Consider the following 24467-nt stretch of genomic DNA (forward strand, 5'->3'; position numbering starts at 1 on the left):
ATTATCAGATGACTAGATGACCTTTAAGGTTGGGGTGGTAATCAAAATTTTGAAAATCAGTATGGCACAACAACAGAACAAACAAAACAGATGGCCACCCAATCAGAACTGAGACCACCTCTTATGAGCCAGTATCAAGTGCAAGATGTTTTCCATTGTGACTGGGTTTCACTTTGTTACCAGATGAGATCTAGAAGGCTTTCTATTTGGAAACATTATAAACACTTGTTTTGACATATCATGTTTGTGAATATTATCAATTTCATTTGCATTTTTAAATCCCATACTTATGACATCTGTTATTATTTATTTGTGTTATATTGAATCAATTGGTCTTTCAACTAAATTTCCTAAATAGCCATGAAATGAATATTACTTTCAGCAATGCTCATGTAATTTAAAACAAAGTCAAACCCCACTTAACTAATAATAAAAGTATGTACAATTCTTAGTGTATAATTTCTTATAACATGGAAATATTTTGAAGAAGAAAGCAACATATTTCTTTGTAACACTGTAGGATACATTGTGAAATACTAATTATGGCAGAGCAACAGTTATCTCATTAAAAAAATTGCACAAAACCTCTTGGAACATTATTTATTAGTGTTTAGTTTTTGCTTCCTCATTCTTGACCAAAAGGGCAAAGGACAACAAATAAAAATGTTAGATACCACTTTTGGGAAGTACTCAGGAAGATAATAAACATGTACTTTTCTCCTAATCTTTGACTGAAAAGTCAAATCCCACAAAAATCATCTAACAAACAACAACATGGGAATAGTTGGAATCCAAAATCTAAGTCAGGAAACCAAGAAAATCTAATGCAAAATAATCCAAAGTTAAAATATGTTGTTACTAAAAAGAATTGACAATGTATTTTTTACATATATCAAAAACCTGTAGGTTAAGCAAGATCTTATAGTTGAAATAAGAATGCACTGTGAATTATATAGAAAGTTCTAATCCTAGAATTGACTCTAGAAATAGTAATTTAATTTCTTTGGTCTGTTTTTCCTTGCCTATAAAATAAGAGTATTGTAACAAAGGGACATAAGCTGGTTTATTTAAATGTTATCATTGTAAGTTGTGAACTTTGAGATCTTAAGTTACTTGGTACATCTCTCTGAGAATAAATCATCACTATATGATGTGGATATATTTCTAAGGGGAATAAAATGTAAAACAAAGGTAAAGTGTCTAGTGTGATGACTGACATGTAGTAAATGTTCAACAATTATTACTATTATGAACAGAGGGTAGAAGTAAAGTATATTAATTTTATTAAATGATCTCTATGATGTTACTCTGACAAAATACTCTCTGATAAAAGCTACACCTAGATTTACAAAGAACTATTGACCAGTTTACCAGTAATTAAGAGAAACAGAATTTTCAGGGTTTTTTTATGATTAACCAGATTCAGGAATTAAGATTATAAAAACAATCACTTGCTTTTATAATTCTAAACTACAAATCAATGAATCAACCAATCCATCAGTAACTGGGCATTTTGGCAATCTGTTTATTCAGAACCAGATGAAGATGACTAATTTAGTTATAGCCATTCAAAAATCTACCTAAGGTACACATGTTAAGGAACTCTAGCCCCTGCCACCTATTCAATGGGATAATGAGATGGAGAAAGGGGGATTAGTGATGCTGAGATGGCATTACTTAATAAGAACAGATGTTAAAAAGAGAAGAGCCCATCTTCATTCCATGGAGTAAATACCACTCCAAAATTTGGAGAGAGAGATTCTTTTGGGAGGTGCAATATTGTGATTTATAAGAAATACATATTTGAACATTCAGATCATTCATAATTCTTGGATCATAGCTCCCAAAATGCTTAAAATTTCCTGAGGATAAGATCAATGGGAACATCTTTGTTGTCTTGTCCTCATTCCTGATATTGCTTCAGAGTCATAAAAGTGAAATAGGTATCTTGCTATTCATAACAAGCTCCTTTCCTCTACACTGGGTTGGTATTAATGAGATGACTTTTGGAAAGCACCTTTTTGGGGGGCTTTCTGTGGGGGAACCAACCATGAATAGAAGGTTGGAACTTTTAGTCCCATCCCCTGATTTCTGAGGAGAAGGGACAAACGCTGGAGTTTGAGTTTGACCTCCAATGGCCAATGAGTTAACCAATTATGTCTATGTAATGACCCCTCCATAAAAACCCAAAAGAAGGAATCTGAGGAGCTTCTGGGTTGGTGAATATATGGAGATCTGGGAATAGTGGTGCCTCAGAGCTGGAGTTTCCTTGCCCTTTCCCCATAGCTTGCCCTATGTATCGCCTCCATCTGGCTGTTCCTGAGTTATACTCTTTTATAATAAACCAGCAATACAGTAAGTAAAATGTTGCTCTGAGTTCCATAAGTTATTCTAGCAAATTAATGGAAACTACTTTCTAGGGAAATTAGTAGGGAACTGATTTCTAGTCTGTCGGTCAGAAATATAGCTAACATCCTGGACTTGTTAAGTAGTGTCCAATGTCCAAGGACAGGGCCTTTGGAACCTCCAATCTATTGCTGGCCAGTCAGAAACATGGGTGATAAGCTAAAGCTTGTGACTGGCTTCTGAAAGGAAGGGAGCAATCCTGTAGGACTGAGCCCTTACCCTGTGGAACCCTTAATCTAGATATTAGTAGTGTTAGACTCTACTTGAATTGTAGGACTCCTGGTTGGTGTTTCAAATGTTGCTTATTGGAGATGTGAGGAACCACTCACCAACACATACACACATTGAAACTGGATCCAGGAATCCAATTAAATTTACACACTAAAACAAGAAATTTTACCCTGATATAACGTAAAGCAAAGGAAAGATCAGTTTTTACCCTGCTTTACCATAGAGATGCTATAAGCACAGCTCTATTTTTTCCAGCCTCTTTCTATGTTCCTCTCTGTATTCTGAGGCCTCAGTGGATCCACTCTGATCCAAGCCATATAAAATGGGAATGTTCTAAGACAATCAACTTGTAAATGCCCCTGCCTTAAATTCTGTTTTAAGCAAACAGACACAACATAAGCAAAAAGAGCGAAAATCTGATGCATTAGAATTCACAAGGTCAATTAAGCATTTCTTGTGTGCCACTTCAGCCAGTTCCTTTGAGTTTCCTGCCAGAAAGTTTCTACAATTAGAGATACTTTCAAAGGCCTTGGAGGTGTTTTACAAGGACTTCATTGCCATTGCCATAGCCATCCAGCATCCCAACTTTTATCCTCCTAAGATTTGTTTCATTAAGCTTTCATTTCTTCAGACAATGCGTCCAAGTTTCTGTCCCCATAACTGCCCTAAATTTACCTGACCTTTCCTTGGACACCAAAGTGGTATCAGGAAAGTCACTGAGGCATCATATCTGAAAATGCTTCAACTGAAACTTCTAGAGTGTTCTCAAGTTTTAGAGTCGATTATCATTGTGATAATGATGCTAAAAAAAAGATGCATCAATTAGTGTCTTGATATTTGTATATTTAGTATAAACAATGTTATAAAGTTATACTATAGTGGGAAGATATTTTTGTTTTCAAGAACTTCTTTTGATAAATTTTAAAGGCAGAGACAAGGCAACAGATTTTGGCCTCATTTAGTTTATCCTGAAATTTTGCATCACTTTAGAATTTAAGAGGAGTGTTGGAGGATCCTAAAATATGGTATTGATCTAAGGACCATCTGCTACCAATTTTGACTCACAAAAGAGGAATATCATAATTTTAGGATACAATGGGTTTGACCATGCCATTCATGACCTACATTTATATTTGCATAAGGATTTTTAAATGCTTAGGTAGTCTTATTTTGCAAGAGTATATCAATCCAACATTTTCAAAATAAATGAACACAGTAAAGCATTAATTATTCATGTTATGTTATAGAATATATGTTTTAACAGTGGAAGAATCATAATAAGTTATGATGATGTATCATAGTATAACATAAGAATGGATCACTAATGCTTGGCTGATAATTAATGGTTCTTTAGAAAGACAAAAAATTGTCCAGTTTTGGCAGAAAATTTCCAGGCTAGTTGATTAATTTAAGGAAAATAACTGTAATTATTTCAATGGCCTGTTTCCCACTGGTATTGAGTGATGACCACTTGCAAAATAGTTTTAAATAAAAAGCTCAAAGTGTTCCAGGGATGTTTTAAGTAGTATTTGTGAAACAACCATATTCAATGATTGTTTTGCAGCATAGCACAAAATATATCTCCCAATGAATCATGTGCCATAATGTATCTGATTTAAAATACTCTAAGCAAATTAGAATAAGTTATTTTTTGATATAATATTAAAAACTCTTTGTCTTGTTTGGGTATTTTAAAATATACTTACGGGTTGTCCAAAAGCAGTACTATGGGATTAAGTTCTTTCTTTGGTCTATAATATGCCCTGAGAGGAACAATAAAATTATACAATCCATTTCCAGCTGTTTCAGCTGCAACTATAATTAGCTTATTTTTGAATCCATAGGCTTTTGCGTCCTCATAGTAGTTATGCTGGCAACTCTAGAGGGGAAAAATTATACAAAGAAATGCCATTTTTACACTCCACTAAAATTTGCTGGAAAAATTCAAGATATATGGAAAAGTAAAATTAATCTAATCTAGTAAATCCTTTATTTTAAATAAATTTGAAAAGAGTTACATTTTCCTATGCCCAGTTCCCCACCCATTTCAGGAAATGAAGCTGTGAATGGACAAGACAAATGTATTGCAGGTGTGTAGCTTGATGTGGAAAAAGAAAGTCAAAATATGGGTGTGCACATGTTCTACTGTAAACTAAAACATATTGCTAAATGACATCTGGATATCTGTATTTAAAAATTATCATAATGTAGACATATATCAAACCATTATGCTATATATTTAAATATATCAATTTTTGTCAGCCATAGCTTTAAAAAGCTGGAAAAAAAAATCTACCTCTGTCTTTCAATTCCAGAAGTATAGTAAGCTTATAATTAAATAACCTTGGAACATTCCAAGTACTGAATATCTAAAGTATGGATACCGAAAAGATTTACTTTGTTGTTAAAAAACAAAACAAAACCCTCAATTACCTAAATGTATATCTGAGCTGGCAAGATAATGATAGAAATACACAAATGTAAAATACCAATGCTAATAACAACAACAAAACAGTAACAATACACTATCAAAAACTCATTGTTATCCTGAAAGTATTTTGCTATATTCTAGGGAGTTAGTACTTACTGGATTTAGCATTATTAAACCAAGATTCTTTTAAACTAAATTATCTGCATGGAGAACTGCTTTAGTGTTCTGTTTTTTTATCTTTCTATGTCTCTATGTGGGTTTCTTTTTATTTGGGTTGAGATTAGCCGATTCTCTGTGGAGTCATCACCAATTCTGGGATATTCTCTACCTCTATTCTTTAATTTAAAAAATTACAAAATGCTGTGGAGAACAAGGCACCATGAGTCAGCAGAAACAATAAACAATAGAATTAGACTCACAAAGACTACAAATTCGGTTATTAAATTCAGAACAGCAAGTGAATACACTTACTACATTCAAGGAAATAAAGAGAACATTTAAAGTATGAACAAAGAACAAGAAGCAATTTAAATATTCAGGTAGATATTAAAAGAAATACATATATTCTCTTCTAGAACTAAAATGCATAAAAATGAAAAACAAAAACTCAAAAGATAAATTAGATTGCACATTTGATGCATGTGAACCGTTCAACTGCAGAACAGAGTTGATGTAACTACTTAGAATGCCAAAAGAAAAGAGATACAAAGTAATACTGAAAAATTAAGATACTTAGAAAATAGTGTGACAATGTCTAACATATATTTAAACAGAATATCTAAAATGAGATAAGAGTATCAAAGAGAAGCCCTATTTAAGTCAATATTAATTAGGGATTTTCTAGAATTAATGAAACCCTCAAATCCAGGTTCTAGAAAGCAAGTGAATCCTAATTCAAGTAAATAAATAAAAATCCAGCTTCATATGCATGGTTATTAAAGTGTAAAACAACCAGACAATGATATCTTAAAAGCAGCCAGACAAAAGAGAGAGATCATCCACAGGGAACATGAACTAAATGATGGCCTACTGCTCCAAAAGCAACATGGAACTCAAAAGGCAGTAAATAAAACCCCAATGTGCTAAAAGAAAAAGAAAACTCATATCCTGGACATGGACACCCAGCAAAACTATCAAGAATAGGGACAATTCTAGGGAAATTGAAATTGACAAAATTTAACACTAATAGGATTTTAGTAAGAGAACTTCTAAAAGCTGTAATAAGTAGGAAAATGAATCCAGAAAGATTAAGATGCAAAAAAGAATGAAGAAAGGGGGAAATTATTTTTTCAAAGGTGGACAATAAGGCTTCATTGGAAGTATGATTGGAGATTTACGAATATAAGTAGGATGTACCACCATGGTAAGAGAAGAGTGACAAGTGATGTTGAGATTATTAAGAACTTCAATATTTATGAGATAAAATGAGGAAAAAGAACTAATTTAGGAGATTTACAAGTAGCTCAATTAGTAAAAAATAAATAAATAAATAAATAAATAAATAAATAAATAAATAAATAAAAAACCAAGGAGAAAACAGGGAATTTACTGTTGATAAATCTTGATCAGGAACCAGCTTGTTGATACCGATGTAGAATGAACTGAGCAAGTAATCCCAACTCACACACTTCCCAGGTGCAGTAGGACTGGCTGCATAATCCCATCTCCTGATTGCAAAATAAGCATTCATTTATATAACACACCACCACCTCCAGACAGACTAATGCTAAATAGATAAAGGATAATACCAGATGTCAGTGAACTACCAGCAGCCAGTGAACAACATCCAGAAACTTTGCCTTCTTGATATGGTAAAGGGCAGTTCAGAGTATTTGTCTTTAAAAGAACCTCTCTATCTTTCCTTCATCAATCCTTATCTCTGAAAGTTTAGCTTTTCAATTTTATCAGGTTCCCTGCTTGGAGATCAATCATTTCCATCTTTGATTTCCCAGGAGGGTTTTTTCTATTGAATCTTGTGTTAAAAAGTAAAGTGCCACCAGAAGTGAGTCCAGGTTTTGTGGGGTCTAAACTTCTGTTGCTTGGGGAATCCACTTTAAGGAAAATAACACAAACATTATAAAATTTAAAAATTAGTCACAGGTTCTTAGAAGGGGCTAATACAGGTTAAGGGTTCTGAAGGTTAAGATTTATCAATGTTACCAAAAATACACACCTAGTCAACACTATCAAATACTGCGGACAGTTAAAAAAAAAAAAACACATTGAGAGATGGAACTGTCCATCTTAATGGATGCAAAGGAATATTTGGGAGCAATGGCAAAGATTTACAAAAAAAAAGAACTTCAGAAAGATAAAGGCAGAAATTTTCTAATGTTCTGCTATTCTTCCTCAAGAGTGACAGTAACAGCTTCATGATGTTTATCTTATAAAAAAAACAATAATAGCAAGAATACTGCCAGAACACGTTTGGTGCCTACTCATTAATTAACTTCCTGACACTGTGTTAGGTTTTTTGCTTGCACTAATTTATAGAGTTCTCACAAGAACCCAATGAGGCTCATATTAAAATTACAACTATTTTACAGATACGGAAACTGAAATTTGATGGTGATGTTATTTGCCCAGATTGCAAAGCCTGTAAGCAGAGAGCTGGGTTTTAAACTCTCATTAACTCCAAAATTTAGAGTAAAAGAATAAATTCCTGGTTAGAATTAGTGGCACATTTTAATTCTGGGGAAGTGAGGGGTTTGAGAATCTACTTTTCACCTGTTTTTTCATTCATCAAGAGAACAAGCTTTTATACAGGTCATGCTCAACAGCCCTATTGGGAAAGAGATTCTAAAAAGCTTGCATTCTTGTCCTCTTTCTGTTTTGAATGGGTCCTTTGGAACATCCAAGGCAAGAATCAAGAACTACAATAAAATCTTTAAGAAAGGAAGTAGTAACCAGGACACTGATCCTAGCTTTCAATCTAGTCAATAATGAATCTTTGTGGCTAACACATAGACTAGCTAATTTCACCTCCAAGCAATTCCACATTAAGTTTTTATACAAAAATGCCTGGTAAAATAAATAGTGTGCATTTGGCCAAAGTGATTTTGAGAGACTCTGGATGTTGAGAGTTCATAGGTTTAAGATTCTGGCACCTTTGTTTTTCCTCTTTAAAAACATGACTGTGACTGACTCATCCAGTACTTTAGTAGAAGGGTACTTTTTGGGTAATCTTAAGTACAGTTAAGAAAGTATGATTCGTCATTTTATGTATTACATTTACATTTGAAAAGATAATGTTCTTTAAACATATTTTAGTTAAAAGACTATACAAAATTATTTAAATATATGTAATTACAAAATGCCATAATTTCGATTTTAGAGAAAATAACAATTGCTTACCTTGTCTAGTCTTAAACAGCAAAATGGCACTTTTTCATGAAGCAGATGACAAAAAGTGGGTGAACTTCCTATATATGGAGAGTAAGGTGGGTAGCCTTTAGCATATCTGTAAAACAATATGAAATATTTGAATAAAATTCACAAAGTTGGACAATTAAGGTATACCCATGTGTCTCTATTTTGATGAAGTTAGATGCAACTCTTTATGTTGCAATTACATTTTGAAAAAGAAACGGTTAAAAATAGGGATAAGGAAACTAGGACCCATGGACCAAATCTGGCTCATCACCTGGTTTTATGAATAAAAAGTATTTGTTTCATTTTTTTTAAGATTTTATTTATTTATTCATGAGAGACACAGACAGAGAGAGGCAGAGACACAGGCAGAGGGAGAAGCAGGCTCCATGCAGGGAGCCAGATGCAGGACTCGGAAACCGCTGAGCCACTGAGGGATCTCCCTGGTTTTTTTCTTTTTTTTTTTTTTCATTTTAAAAGGATGAGAAAAATATTTTAAAGTAAATGGTTGGAAAAAAAAAAACAAAAGAAGAATATTTTATGTCACATAAAAATTACATGAAATTAAAATTTAAATATCCACAAGTAAAGATTTATTAGAGCACACTCATGCTCTTTCATTTTATGTATTGTCTACGGATACTTGCACACTTCAAAAATAGCTGAGCTGGTACAGCAGAGATTATATGGTCTATAAAGTTTAAAATATTTACTAGCTGGTTCCTTCTAGAAAAAGTATTCTATTCCTTCATTTAAAATATTTAGAAAGATTTGTTTAAGTAACAATATTAATTTTTTTAAGATTTTATTTATTCATGAGAGACACAGAGAGAGAGAGAGGCAGAGACACAGGCAGAGGGAGAAGCAGGCTCCATGCAGGGAGCCCGATGTGGGACTCGATCCCGGAACTCCAGGATCACACCCTGGGCTGACAGCGGTGCTAAACCACTAAGCCACCGGGGCTGCCTGACAATATTAATTTTTATAAAACACATTTAAAGCAAAATGACTTGTTATGTTTTATTCCATTAAAATTCATTAGTCATGGATGCATAATCACAAAGGAATAAACAGTTAATTATTCAAATACCCACTAAAAACAAAATATTGTTGGAATCATGTTTAAAATATTATCAAAGATAATTATTTGCTGACTTTATGAAAGTAGCCACTTAAAGGCATAGCACAGCTGTATAATTTTCAGAATAAAATTATCAAAAAGTAGCAGTGTAAGTGAAAATTAAGAAATAAAACAAAATTTAGTAGTGGCAAGATTCCTTTATCTAGTATGAAAACTGTTTTTTGGTAAAAATTTGCCTTCTAACCAAGAAATTTCAAACCTAGTTTAAACTGTTTTTCACAGGTTATTAGGTAAGAGGGTAAAATGTTGCACATTTTGCAAATTTAGAAGTTGATAATCTCCACTATTACTTAATCTTTTTCAGTTTCAGTTTGCTATAAAAAAAAATCACCTCTCAATATTTTCAGAAGGACAAGTAAAGAAAGAATTTCTATCACACCACACAACATCATTTCTAGAAATATACTGGCAGTCAAACTTCTCCTTGTTCCCAATATTTCATAAAAATATTTGAGTACTCTTGATTTCTTGGAGAGTGGATTGTGTTCTGTGGGTACATCAAACTTCCCTATAATAATTTTTTTTAAGTATGAAGGATTAAAGGAAGGGTTTTTTTTAAAGTTTCATTCTGTTTCAGTTCATTTTAGGTCAATTAAACATTAACTGAACATCTATTATATGGAAGATATCGGGAGAAGTGTCTAAATGGTGTTACCACTACTATTACTAGTGCTTCTACACCTCCTAGTAATTATTACTCATTGAATGCTTACTCAGCACAAATCAGTGTCCTAAGCACTTTTCCATGATCTCAGTTAATATACATCTGACCATTATGAGGTAGTAATTGTACTCACTTTACAGATCTAGACACTCTGATTCAGATTGTTTAATCAAAGTCACTTGCACATAACCAGTATAAGGTGGAAATGCCATGGGAAACAAACTCAGACTCCAAAGTCACGACTGCTGACCACTGTGCTTTCCTCAAGAAATAGCAATATAATATGTGACTAAGACAAGTATACAAACTCTACTGAAGATTAAAATGTGATTAATAGCATGTACACTGGCACTATAAATTATGAAAGCATAGTAAAGAGATCTAGTGCCTCATGTATTCATTCATTCAAAATATCATTGATGTCTACCATATGAAAAAGACTACTGAACGCTAAGATAAGGAAAGGAAGCTTAATGGAGAAATCTGTGCTATATGTCATTGAATAATTGACCAAACTTCAATATAGACATGGAAGGAAATAAACTAAAGGTTAATTAACAAGAACACAAAATCATGAAAATGCGTCTTATATCACGAAAATACTGATTTATGTATTTTCTTCTTTAAGGATAAAAAATAATTTAGATAAAAATGATCCTGGAAACACATATTGAAGCCAGAAATTTGAGATCTTAAAATACTTTATAGGTAACAGAGATACTGGCTAATAGGAAGGGTGTTTTGGTAGAAGTATGTGGAATTAATTCTAGGAATATACAAAAGGTAAGGACATTGTCCCATAGTAGCACAAATCCCAGTAAATCTTATAACTGTTGTAGAGTATCTAAACATACTCTAAGTTAGAGGAAATTTCTTCATCTGGTGTAGTTTCATCTTCTGATTGATCACTTAGAAGATCACATGTTTGAATTGATGATGTATCTGCAACCTCTAAAACGGGAGCAATGCTAGGTCTTCTGATTTCTTTGCTTCCCTCTGTAGGAAGAGACAGGGTAGGGCCACTTGTTGATCTACAGCTTGTGTCTTGCAAGTCTATAGCCACAGTACCTGCAACAATGAAACATAAAAATCCTTCAAAGCATTCATCACCTATATGATAATCAACCATTTAATGATCAAAATGAAATACAACCAGTATAACTGGTAAATATATTATTTTTATCCTTTAATCTTAAAGCTTATTTCTTTCCCATGTGGACATTTTTGTCTACGTGAATTTAAAAGATTCTGCATTTGTGCAAAAGTGTATTTACTGAGTCTAGTTCTATGCACAAAACATGAGAATTGTGAGATCCTAAAATACTTAGAAATTTAAAGTCAATCAATTTACATTTATTTAAAAGTAATCAATTTTTTTGTCCGTTTTAATATAGTAGATTTCTCATTATATCCTTTCCCTCATTTTGTTGAGTTATTATTCTCTTGGCTGATTTTTAACTACTTTTTAGTATTAGAACAATTAATATCTTATATCTATTGAACAGATATTTATTGAATACCCGTGCATGGCAAACACCATCCCTTTGGCACTTGGAATATGCCAGGAATGAGATACTACCTCTACACATAGGGATTCATCTTTAAAATAACCAAGTAGACAAATAAGTGGGAAAAAAAAAAACCTGTTTTAAATAATGATAAATGCCATACAGAAAATAAAACAAAATGAATATGATAAAGAACAGTGAGGAGGAGGAGGAAGGATTTTCACCAGGTGGTAGAGAAGGCAATTCTTTAGTCACAATATTTGATTTTTGACTGGAAAAACAATAATGAGTTCACAAACCGTGAAAATACCTTAAATCAGTAGCAACAGCAAACCTAAATAGCTTAAGGTTTTCGAACACTTAGGAGTAGTCAATACTCAATAGAAGAAATAAATTCCTTTGGAGTTTTTTTATTGGAATTTCAAAATTAATTTAAACATCAATTTATGGAAAGTTGATGTCTCTCCCCTTTTGAAGAAAATACAATCTAACCCATGAGAGTCATCATATTTCACCATCACTCACTTCATTTACACTCAATGACACCTGGTCATCCCTCTAAAAGCCCTTAGACCTCACTTTGTCTCATTTGAAAAACCTATTAAAATATTCTTCACTCTCTGACGCTGCCACCTCCTCTACTGTTAGAGCAGAAGTTTTTAGAGGGGGAATAAAACTAATGGATTTTAGCATCTCTTTCCTAGTACCATGGAAAGAGAGGTTGGCAACTGACTTCTAAAACTTCTGAGGCAATTACAAGTCCCCACAGAGGAGGGAAAAACAGGAAATGTTTTTGAGGATGAGAGTAGGTAGCACAAGTATGGTGAGAATATCTGAGTACTCCTCAAAACGGGAATAAATTTTGGGGGTCAAGTTTCAGAGACCTGTACACAAAATTCAGATTAGAGGGAAGGGAAGCCTGGAATGTCAGTGGTCGGTAGGAAAGCCTTCATGTGACGGGCATATGTGAACATGCCTAGAACTGCTCTTTATGAGAAAAAGATGTAGGGACCAGCATTCAGCAGTTCCAATACCAGAGGAAAGGTAAAATTTATTCTATCTTTATGGGAGAGGTGAATGAGGATCCTTAGAGAAAATAAGATTAAATTTTCCATTAAGTAGGTGTATAGAATTGATTAAAAATTAAATTTTACAAATCTCATTTACAAAAATAAAGAAAAACCATATGATTTACATCCTAAGGTTTTAAGTTAAAATTCACCTGTATAACATTTACCCTCTGCAGATGACCGCATTGCTGAGTTCAGAGAAAAAACAGAATTTATCACAGAAGAAATCCTTTAATTCCCTAACTTCAAACAAACATGAGAGTTTTACCAAATTTTTGTCCCTTTATTTCTGCTTAGAAGGAAACGGAAACACTTCCATTTATATGAAGTTAATCCTTCTTCTTGTCTTAGGAATTAAATCCCTTCCTACTTCCTCCCAAAGAATTGTGATTTTTTAACTCCACTCCCCAAATATATATGACTCCAAATCACCCCGAACTACCTTTTTATCATTTTTTCTGCCCAACACAGGGAAAAATGATGACTTTCCAATTATTTTGCCAACATGGATACCTGGGCCCAAGATGGACATGGGGGATATGATCATGAGAAAAATCTAGCAGGGAAGACACAATTCAAAAAACAGTTACAATTACAAAAACAAGCTTTCTTTTAAACATTTTCTTTCTGTAACAAAAATTGACTCTTCCCTGACATCTTCCCCTCAACCTTTAGAAAGGTGGTTTGGAGTTGGGTAAATACCTTCAGTGTTGTCATTGACTTTTTCAGACCCTTTTCGTTTTATCCTTTCTGAAATCCCAGCTTTGTAGCCCAAATCTTCAAGTTCTATCACCACTATCTTTTACTGCTTTGTTTGGTGACTAATCCTATGTCATTCTACTTATTTCTTAATGCTTCTAGTCAGTTTCTCCAATACTATTTTTGCATTAACTTGTCAGGACTGTCATAAGAAAGTACCACAGACCAAGTGGCTTAAATGACAGAAATTTATTGCCTCAAGGTCTTGAAGGCTGGAAGTCTAAAATCCAGGTTTGGCAGAATTGGTTTCTTCTGAGGGCTATGAGGAAAGGGTCTGTTCCAGGCCTCACTCTTTGACTGGCAGATGGCCATCTTCTGCCTGTATCTCCTTTCATTGTCTTTCTCCAATGTATCTCTGTGTTCTAATTCCCTCTTCTTATTAGGGCACCAGTCACAGTGGGTTAGAGCCCGCCTTAATGACCTCATTTTAACTCGATCCCTTCTGTAAAAGACCTCAGCTCAATAAAGGTCACATTCTGAGGTACTGGGGGTTGGATTTCAACATATGAATTTTCATGGCCACAATTCAACTCATAACACTCTTCCTGCCTCATCCAGTGTGTTAAAAATACAGATAAGTAATCCTTTCCACACCCAAGATCTCACTTCCTCAAATTCACTAAGGAAATTGTTCTCACCTGAGGCCCCACACTTCTGCAGTCACGTTTTAGACCTCATTATAACCAATAATAGCCTTACTGCATTGACTTTCACACATTCATCATCTGACCACCACTATTTCCTATCTTTTCAGGGCATTCTCTGTGTCTCAACTTCAACTAAAGTTGCACTCTTCTGGAACTTCAATTCTAGTTATGATATCAAGTTTGAATTGTCTCCCTCATTCCCTTCATGTTCTGTCTTCTTACCCACCTTAAGCTCCATATTTAAGCATTATGATTATTTGCTTGCATATACTCTTGGCTCCCTTGACACATTTTTGCTCCCTTACATTCTTGGCACAATCAAACCCTGTTTATTTTTTTTTTTATTTTTATTTTTTTTTTAATTTTTATTTATTTATGATAGTCACAGAGAGAGAGAGAGAGAGGCAGAGACACAGGCAGAGGGAGAAGCAGGCTCCATGCACCGGGAGCCCGATGTGGGATTCGATCCCGGGTCTCCAGGATCGCGCCCTGGGCCAAAGGCAGGCGCCAAACCGCTGCGCCACCCAGGGATCCCTCAAACCCTGTTTAAATTCAATTCTTTAACTACCTATTACCTGCATCAATGGAAATGAATATGCCTGGATAGTTTAGCTACTGCATTAGTCCTTTCAGTACAATGTCTGTCCTTAGTCTTGACAATTTCTTTCTACATGTAGAAGTATTATTTCATTATACCTGTAGATGATACTTCTGATGCTCCAGACTTAGTTCCTTGTCCTTTCTTTCACTAACGGGCTTTTATTCCACCATTCTTTAGCCATTCACTCTCACCGTCATACCTTACATGTAATAGTTACTATTTATTCCATGTAAGCTCTATTTGTCATCTCCCTCTCTGAAACATACACTTGCCTCTTCTCCTTCCAACTCTCTCCTTTTTTAGTTCCCACTGAAATTATAATCTGTAAATCTACTACCTTTTCTGTTTCCCTCAGCTAAAGATGTCTTTGTACTTCCTTACCTAAAGGTGAGGCCCATCATTATATTCATTCTCTTAAATATATTCCCGATTGCCTTCCCCCTCTCACTTCCTTGTACATTACTTGTATACCCTTCTCACTTCCTTGTACATCCACCATGGTTACGAAGTCCTTTCTTTGCATCCTTTTGCAACAAGGCTTTTTGAGAGACATCAGACATGATGTCTCTAATTGGTCTATCACCATTCTGTCATAAACCGCTCTGATCTGCCATTTTCTATGACCAAGTCAATGAAAGAGCAGTGGTCACTGTTTTGTCACATTCAGTTGCCAGTTTTCAATTCTCATGTTATTTAAACTATGAGTGGCAGGAGACATAGCTGATCACTCCATTATCTTGATACACTTGATTCATTTGGATTCTAGGACACCACACTCACCAGATTTTCCTACTACCTTGCCATTGGCTCCTTCTTGGTCTCTTTTTGCTGGTTTCTTCTCATCTCCCTGATATTTAATATTGATATCCTGCAGAATTTAGTCCTTTGTCTTAATCCCTTTTCCATCCATACTCATTCCATCAATGATCTCATTCAGTCTCATAGCTTTAAATCCAATACTAAGTTCAGGAACCCCAAATATAATTTTTCAATGTATATCTCTTTCCTAAACTCTAGACTTTGATATGTTTCTGTTTGACCGAAACTTTGATATGTTTCTGTTTGACTTCCTGTTTGACATCTTCCTGTCAATATCTAACAAACATTTGAAGTTCAGTGCATCCCAGACTGAACTTTTTAACCATTTCCCATCAAACCTGCACCCCCACCGCCAAGCCTTCCCCACCCCCACCGCCAAGCCTTCCCCACCTCAATGGATGGCTATTCCCTTTTTCTAGTTGCTTAAAACAAAAAACTTGGATTGTTCCACACTTCTCTTTTTTTCCTAGTTTACTTCCAATCATCAGTGAATCCTGGTTACTCTACCTTCAAAGTACACCCAGAATTTTCTCCTTCTCATCACTTCCACCTGAAAATACTCTGATCCTTGGGGCAAACCAAGGATCTCAATAGCAGCCAAAGTAATTGTATTGAAACATAGTTTAGCATAGGCAAGATCATGCCATTGCTCTGCTTAAAACATGCAACGAATTCCCTTTCATTCAGAGTAGAAACAAGAATCCTTATTTTGAGTTTAAAAGCCCCAACACAATCTGTCTTGTTTTACTTCTTCCACCTCATCTCCTATAACCTATCATTGCTCACTGTGTTTGAGTCACAAGAACCTTCTTACTGTTCCCGAAGCACCCAGTCAAGCTTCCCATAAAGCCTTTGTAGTAGCTATTATCTGTCAGGAATGTTCTTCCTCCAGACATCCACTGGGCTACTTCCTTCATATCCTTCAGGTATTTTCTCAAATATCATTTTTCAATGAGGCTTGCTAACCACCTCAATTAAAAATCCAGTCTCTCCAGAATTCATATACCATTTTTTACTAGCTGTTTTCCTTTTTTTTTTTTATTACTTATCACCTTCTAATACACTAAATTATCTCCTTATTATTTTATGTGTTGTTTATTTCCAGTCTTCCCTGTGATAGAACATAAGCTCTGTGAGCTAGGGATCTTTAACTATTTGTTCACTAATTTATCACAAATACGAGTTTCCAGCACATATTAGGTACTCCACTAATAATTGTTAATAATGGGAAAAAATGAGTTAGGACTACTATAGAAGAAAAATAATAAGCTTTGTCAATGACAAACAGGGTTACCTAACTTAGTCCAAGCAGGGCCGTGAAATGTGCTTCATAAAGAATAATACTGAGGCTGAGATACAAAGGATTAGAAGTAGTTACCTAGGCAAAGTTGGGGGCTGGGGAGTAGAACCTGTTGGAGGAAACCTCATGTGTTAAAGTCCAGTGGTGAAAAACCATTAGTGAAGGTTGTAAGGAATTTAGTATGATTGGGATTTAGAAGTGCAATTGAAGAGATAGTAAAATACAGAACTAGAAAATTAAAGTGGAATTATTAAACAACAAAAAAACCTTAAATGTGAGATTTATCTTCTAAACTAGGATACTCGTGAAAGTCAGGATAGTCTTCAATAATGACATCAGGACAATGTATGTAAACTGGACTATCCTGGGACAACTGGGATTGCCTCATACAAACAAGAAATTTTGGTCATACAAATCATAAGCCATGTAATATTATAACATTTAGATTTTTCCCCCTAGGATAGTAAGAAACATTTCAAATGATTTCTTTTTTTATGGATTTATTTATTTTAGAGACAAAGAGAGATTAACACACATGGGGGTAGGAGATTGGGCAGAAAGAGAGGAAGAGAATATTAAGCAGACTCCTTGCTGAGCATGGAACCTGACATGGGGCTCAATCTCACAATTCTAAGATCATGACGTGAGCTGAAATAAAGAGTTGGACACTTAATCAACTGAGCAACCCAGGTATCCCAGTAAGGCAAATGATCTATGTAAGAGAATGACACTATGAAAATTATGTGAAATTATTACTCTGGTTGCAAGGTGGAGAAGAGTGCAGGACAGCCTGAAAGCATGGAGAGAAGCTTGGGAGGATGATCCTGCAGTTGAGGGGAAGGATGGTGGATTCTCGGACCATGATCATACAGACAATGGACAGAAAGAAGGGAATGATTTTGGAGCTACTCAATGACATGATTTAACAGAAGTAGGTGATGGGACGCCTGGGTAGCTCAGCACTTGGGCATCTGCCTTCGGCTCAGGGAGTGATCCTGGAGTCCCGGGATCAAGGCCCATATTGGGCTCTCCGCATGGAGCCTGCTTCTCCCTCTGCCTATGTTTCTGCCTCTCTCTGTGTGTGTCTCTCATGAATAAATAAATAAAATATGTATGAGAGGAGAGGAAGAGTGAAAAGTCAGAATTGTGACTTTACAAATTAAAATGTGTCATCTATTTTTTAGCCAAAAAAATGAAAGAGCAAATGATTTTGAAAAAGGGCAGAAAGATTAGTTCAGTTTGAATGTGCTGTATTGGTTTTTCCTATGAGGCATCCAGACAGAAACAACTACTATATTGTTGTGAAGAGGAATTTAAGTTAAGGATCCATATAAGAGAATCATCACTTTTTTGGAGGGAAGGTCAACCTATGGGAGCAGAAGATGGTTAACACTGTCCTCTGTTGTGAGGCTGTCCACTGGATTTCATGACAAATAAACTGGTGACTTTGCCAGAGTACTGATATAATGACTGGAGATTTCAGACTAAATCAGGTAGAGGCATAAGGGGACAGTAAGATTTCAAGCCAGCAACTAAAGACAGCTCCTTCAAGGAATTTACCTGTGAAGATGTCAAGCCAAGAGGTCCGTGTGTGTGTGTGTGTGTGTGTGTGTGTGTGTGTGAAAGAGAGAGAGAGAAAGAGAGAGAGCATGTATAGAGTTATGAAGAAAGAAATACACAGAGACATAAAGAGAGAGATGAGGGAGGGAAGGAGAAATGAGGCAATGATTTTGAAAAAAAAAAAAAGTTAGAAAATAAGGATGAATTAAAGTAAAAAGTGAGGTCCCAGAGCAGGTAAAAGAGATGGCTCCATTGTGCAAGTGAAGTTTAAAATAATGCAAGTTGGGGCACTTGGGTGGCTCAGTTAGTTCAGCGTCCAACTCTTGGTTTTGGCTCAGGTCATGATCTCAAGGTCGAGTGATCAAGCCCTGTGTCAGGCTCTGCTCTCAACGTGGAGTCTGCTTGAGATTCTTTCCACCACCCTCTCCTTCTGCCCCTCTCCTACTCACTTGCTCTCTCTCTAAAATAAATAAATAAATGTCTTTTAAAAAAATATTACAAGTTAAAAGAATGTATTTTCCTTGTGTCTAAAACTGAATGTTGGTAGGTTTAAAGGTAGTGTGGTAGCACATTTAAAGGAAATTCTTATTTGTCTGGATCCATTTCTTCTTCTTCTTCTTCTTTTTTTTTACTTCTGTGTCATAAAAGCCAGGTTCAATGGTGAGACTGAGATACAGGATGGAAGAAGAGTTTTGTAAAAAATGGAGAATATTTGAAATAGTTTCTATTGATAATTTACAAAAGAAAAATAGAAGTGTTAGGTGCTTATATCCTAATCAGAAAGATGAAACAGTTTTTGATAATTTTTAATTACATTAATTTCTTACCAGTTTAACAGCTAACAACCTTTGTTCTGTATACTTAGTTACATCAAGTTTAAATACACACAAATTAGTTTTGAAATTTGACTTTGAAATTTTAACAAACATTGAAGGTTACTTATTATGCATTTTAAAAAAATAAATATGATATTTTCATATTTATTTATACTTACCCATGCTGGCAATTATGCTATGTACAGGTAATCGAGAAGGTCCATGATAAAATGACCTTGATACATTGCTTTTCTTCTGCTGGTCTTGGTTTTTAAATGCTGAATTCTCTTCTTTGGTAATATTAATATAAAAACATATATCTGTAGCATTCATAATATATCGAGGACCTGGGTTCAGCAAAATGTTTTTATTATCCTCCCTCCGAACACCAATCAAGCAGACTCCAAACCTTAATTTAAAAAATAAATGAAAAGTTTAAGTATTGTAATTCAGCAAAGCTCTTGGGTTTTTTGTTTGTTTTTAAGTTTACATATGTAAGAAAATTAGTAAATTAATAATAAGCAGAAAAAATTAAAACCCCAAATCAGAGCTTTTTAAAACTTGAAAAGAGGAATGCCTTGGTGGCTCAGTGATTGAGCATCTGCCTTTGGGTCAGGTCCTGATTCTAGGGTCCTGGGATGGAGTCCGATATCAGGCTCCCTGCAGCGTGCTTGCTTTTCCCTCTACCTATGTCTCTGCCTCTCTCTGTGTGTCTCATGAATAAATAAATAAATAAACTCTTTAAAAGTAATTTTTTTAAAATGAAGCTTGAAAAGATCCTGCAAGTTCAAGACTCAATACTCTCAAGACAAAAAAAAAAAAGGACTCTCAAGACTTTCCTATTTTTCCAGGAAAAGAAATTGTCCTTAGTATGTTGTGAAATCAATTCAGTTGATTATGACATGTGTGTGTGTGTGTATACTTTTAAAAATAAATAGAAACAAAAATAAATAAATAAATAAAAATAAAAATAAATAGAAACAGACAATGAAAAACATCAGAGTGTGTATTATTAGTAAGAGTAAGAATTTTTTTTTATAAATTTTACATGTGTGTATTGAGTCTACCTATAAATGTATATCTTTACATGGTCAAAATACATGAAACAGTATTACATTAGTCAAAAATGTATAGAAGCCATGGTCTAAAAGAGGAAATTACCCAAGGTCACATGAGAAAAAAAAAAAAAACAGGGTCCTTAAATTTCTTTTAGTTCTATTTCTACCATATTTGGTTTACTCTGAATTTTAGAAAAAAAATTAATAGTCTGAGTAGGTGCACAGCTTAATTGGGAGAAATATCAACCACTAGATGTAACATATATTAAGATTTTCTTTTGGGTCACATGGGTGGCTCTGTGGTTGAGTGTCTGCCTTCAGCCCAGGGCATGATCCCAGTGTCCTGAGATCAAGTCCTGTATTGGGCTCCCAAAGGGAGTCTGCTTCTCCCTCTGCCTATGTCTCTGCCTCTCTCTGTGTGTCTCTCATGAATAAATAAATACAATCTTTTAAAAAATTTTTCTTTTATACTTTTTCAGGTTATGCTCCAAACACAAAATGTCCCAAATGTTTTTATTTCAATATGTTTTATAGTTACACAAATAAATCTAGCTTAAAAATAGTTTTAAATATCAAAAGTACATGTATGGATAGAATCATATTGAGAAAGTGGAATATATTAAATATTAGATTAGTGTAACATACTAGATTTATACAAACCTTAAAATGTTATATGTATATTTATAATACTGATAATATGTTACTTTCACTAGTATGTAGTGTAACATACTAGATTTATACAAACCTTAAAATGTTATATGTATATTTATAATACTGAAAATATGTTACTTTCATTATAAACATGCATTTTTGTTTCTTCAGTAAATAAATTTTCTCAAAAAGGAAAAATAATATGTTCCACGTTTGAATTAGAAGGTACTATTATTTACCTTTTAACTTATTTCTTTGGACAAAGCAAGGTTTATTAAATGTCTATATTTTTATAAATGTTATTATGACTTTGTCTCCATATTTAATCAGCACTTTAGAATTAAATGTCTAAGGAATATTCACTTAATATTTCATGTATTTGTGAATTCCTAACACATTAAAATATTTTAAAGATAACGTAAAAGTTACTAAAGTCAATACTCCTAATAACTGATACTTTATATACCTAACAATCTTAACTTGTAGAGACCATACAGAAGCTGAGTTCAAATGTCTCAATAATTATGTTAAAAATTCCAGAATACTTGCAACTCGTGAGCACCAATATGGGCTGTATCTTAGAAAACTGTGTTTAAAAGGTATGATTAATTTTTTTAGTAAGTCCACTCTGGAAGCAGAAACATACTTTTTGTGCGCATGGAAAGAGGCATATGTAAAACTCTTTCCTTCGTATTCAGCAAAAAATGTACTTTCTTCCAAAACAATGTGGTATACTTCATTGCCAGAGCATCTACCATACATCTTCTGCCACTGTTCTGGCGATTGCTGACCTTCTCTGCAACAAAAGCACACATACATACACACACACAAAGAGAAAAATATGGTGAATGTGGTTAAAAAAATCAGTTTTCATACATAATCTGAAGTTTCCCTACAGGAAGAATTGCTAAGCACAATTCAAAGAAGTGTGCTGCTCTAAATGATGATATTGTTTACAAATACAAAGAATCACTACAGAATTTTTGAAAATAACACAATATATAAGCTTGAAAGATGGTAGATTCTTAGAAAGTAGTTTTCCATAATCCAGGTAATGAAAGCATTTATCCTATGAATCAAGATATATCATTTCATTTTAATTTCTGTTTATGTATATCTTGTCATGCACATCCTCTATATTACACTTGTCTTATAGTCTCAGTATTGCCCACTGCATCTCATTTATGATACCTCTTTGGCCCCAGCAGGTAACTGATTTTCCTTTGTATTTATAACTTTAAATGTCTACATGTCAACTTATCAATTTGATTTCACAGGAAATATACTCTTAATTTCTGTCCCCATCATGGCAATGGCTTTCTTCCAATTGTGTAGCAGTTAAGAAAAAATACCTCTTCATGATAAAAAAAAAAAAAAAAAAAGGTCTTCAAAGAGATCCCAGAAGTATTTTTTAAAAGAATCTAAATTTATCACAGAAAGTATTGTTTGTATTTTCTAGAATGTTCTGCTCAGTGGCCTTGGAAATTATATATATAAAAAAGTCAACCTATGAAAAAAGTATGGTGAATATACAGTAATTCTTCTTTCCCATTTTTATAGTAATTTTTAATAAAGCTTATAGAGTCTGTAAATAAGAGAAATGCACTTTAAGAAGCAAAATGATGAATATATAAATATCAAAATATTTCATCATAATGTATGTAGATTCTGAATGGATAAAAGCACATAAGTCATAGCTATTATATTCAGGGTTCAAAAAAGCCATTTTAAAAATCTGAGTTTGGTCTAAAGGATTATTAGAGACAATACATTTGTTAATATTTTCAAAGAGTCATTGAGTTTTAAAAAATCATTTATTTTCCAGGCATGTTTCACTTGTACTTCATTCTTTCTTAATTGAGTCATGAGGTGCTAAGTTCTAACTCCAAGAAGAACGAACCCCACTCCCTGGGATGCCTCTGTGACTCGGTTGAACGTCAAACTCTTGATTTCAATTCAGGTCATGATCTCAGGGTCATGAGACTGAGCCCCCTCATTGGGCTGCACACTCAGTGGTAGGTCTGCTTGAGATTGTCTCCCTCTGCCTCTCCCTAAAATAAATGAATAAAAACCTTAAAAATAAATCAAGAGCTGGGACCCTGAAGTGATTACTGATCTGAAACCTAATTCTGCAGTCTTGGGTTGTTAAGTAACTTCTGAGTGATGCTGTACCTCTTATTTTTTTAAAGGTTTTATTTATTTATTCATGATAGACACACAGAGAGAGGCAGAGACACATGCAGAGGGAGAAGCAGGCTCCCTGCAGGGAGCCAGATGCAGAACTTGACCCCAGGACCCCAGGATCATGCCCTCAGCCAAAGGCAGACGCTCAACCACTGAGCCACCAGGCACCTGATTCTGCACCATTTAAGAGCTGTGAAAAAAAGTACCAGCTTCACTGGATTAGGTAAAATGAAGTAATACATATAAATCACTTAGCAGACGTTGGGATCATAGTAATCCCTCAGTAAATGTTAGCTTCCACTATTTTGTTGTTATACCTTCTTCATCATTACATTTGTAGCCAATTGTAACATGTCTACTCAACCTCTTGAACTCTAATTCTCCTAAACCTTTACTCTTCCTTCTGTAATATTAATATGTTTTTGGAAATAAAAAAATAAAACTGAACATTTCTGACTATTGACTTCATCTGGCTACACCTAATGACTACTTCCTAAAAATGATTTTTCTTGGTGGAGAAAACATTCCCTTTGGAAAACAAAAATAAAATCTTTGTTATGCTCAACATTGCTACTTGGCAAGATGATACTTGGCAGATAGAATCCTTTTAAAGTGCTAGAAATGTAAGAGAAGGTGCCAGTAATTCATCATGATTTCTTTGAGATCTAAAAAGTAGCACGGGGTCAAATCATTGTCACACAAGGGTACTAAAAGCTATTCAAGAGAATTATAAATCTAAGTTCACATTTCAGATGGAGTTCCTTAAATCATTTGCTTATTCTCATGCTTTTTTATATTTCCATCCCAGGAGACATCTTTATGCTTTCTTCAAATATCCCTCATAGGTAAGCAAGAATCTCTAAGTTCAGCTAGTTGTAAATACACAAAATTTTCTCTTTTTAGCTCATGTTAACTATTTGAGAAATGTAGAAAATTAGCCATTTGTTACAACATGGATTGACCTTGAGGGTATTAGCTCAGTGAAATAAGTCAGACCAAGACAAATACCATATGATCTCATTTATATGTAGAATCTAATAAAATAGAAACAAAAAAAATGAACTTATGGATTTGGAGAAAAAACTAGTGGTTACCAGAGGTGAGAGGTGGAGGAGTGGGTGAAATGGGTGAAAATGGGTGAAAAGTACAAGCTTCTAGTTGTAAAGTAAATAAGTCTTGGGAATATAATGCATAGCATGGTGACTACAGTTAATAATACCATATTATATCTTTGAAAGCTACTAAGAGAATAA

The 24467-nt window shown here is 34.2% G+C and overlaps 1 protein-coding gene across 14 annotated transcripts in view; it reads right to left on the bottom strand.

Annotated features, from left to right (window-relative positions):
* KCNT2 (potassium sodium-activated channel subfamily T member 2) overlaps positions 1-24467 on the bottom strand; it is a 409501-nt gene that overhangs the window by 92774 nt on the left and 292260 nt on the right. For all 14 annotated transcript variants that reach the window (XR_005990686.1, XR_005990687.1, XM_041774257.1 and 11 more), the window contains 5 exons: positions 21677-21826; positions 19501-19730; positions 11097-11310; positions 8423-8528; positions 4344-4516 (listed from right to left, as the gene is read on the bottom strand). Coding sequence is in view for 12 of the 14 variants with exons in the window: in XM_041774257.1 (XP_041630191.1) it covers positions 4344-4516; positions 8423-8528; positions 11097-11310; positions 19501-19730; positions 21677-21826 (873 nt within the window). In the remaining 2 variants the exon portion in view is untranslated. The remainder of the gene's footprint in view (positions 1-4343; positions 4517-8422; positions 8529-11096; positions 11311-19500; positions 19731-21676; positions 21827-24467) is intronic.

This window comes from Vulpes lagopus, chromosome 11, assembly GCF_018345385.1.
Source record: "Vulpes lagopus strain Blue_001 chromosome 11, ASM1834538v1, whole genome shotgun sequence".
In the NCBI taxonomy this organism is placed as follows: domain Eukaryota; kingdom Metazoa; phylum Chordata; class Mammalia; order Carnivora; family Canidae; genus Vulpes; species Vulpes lagopus.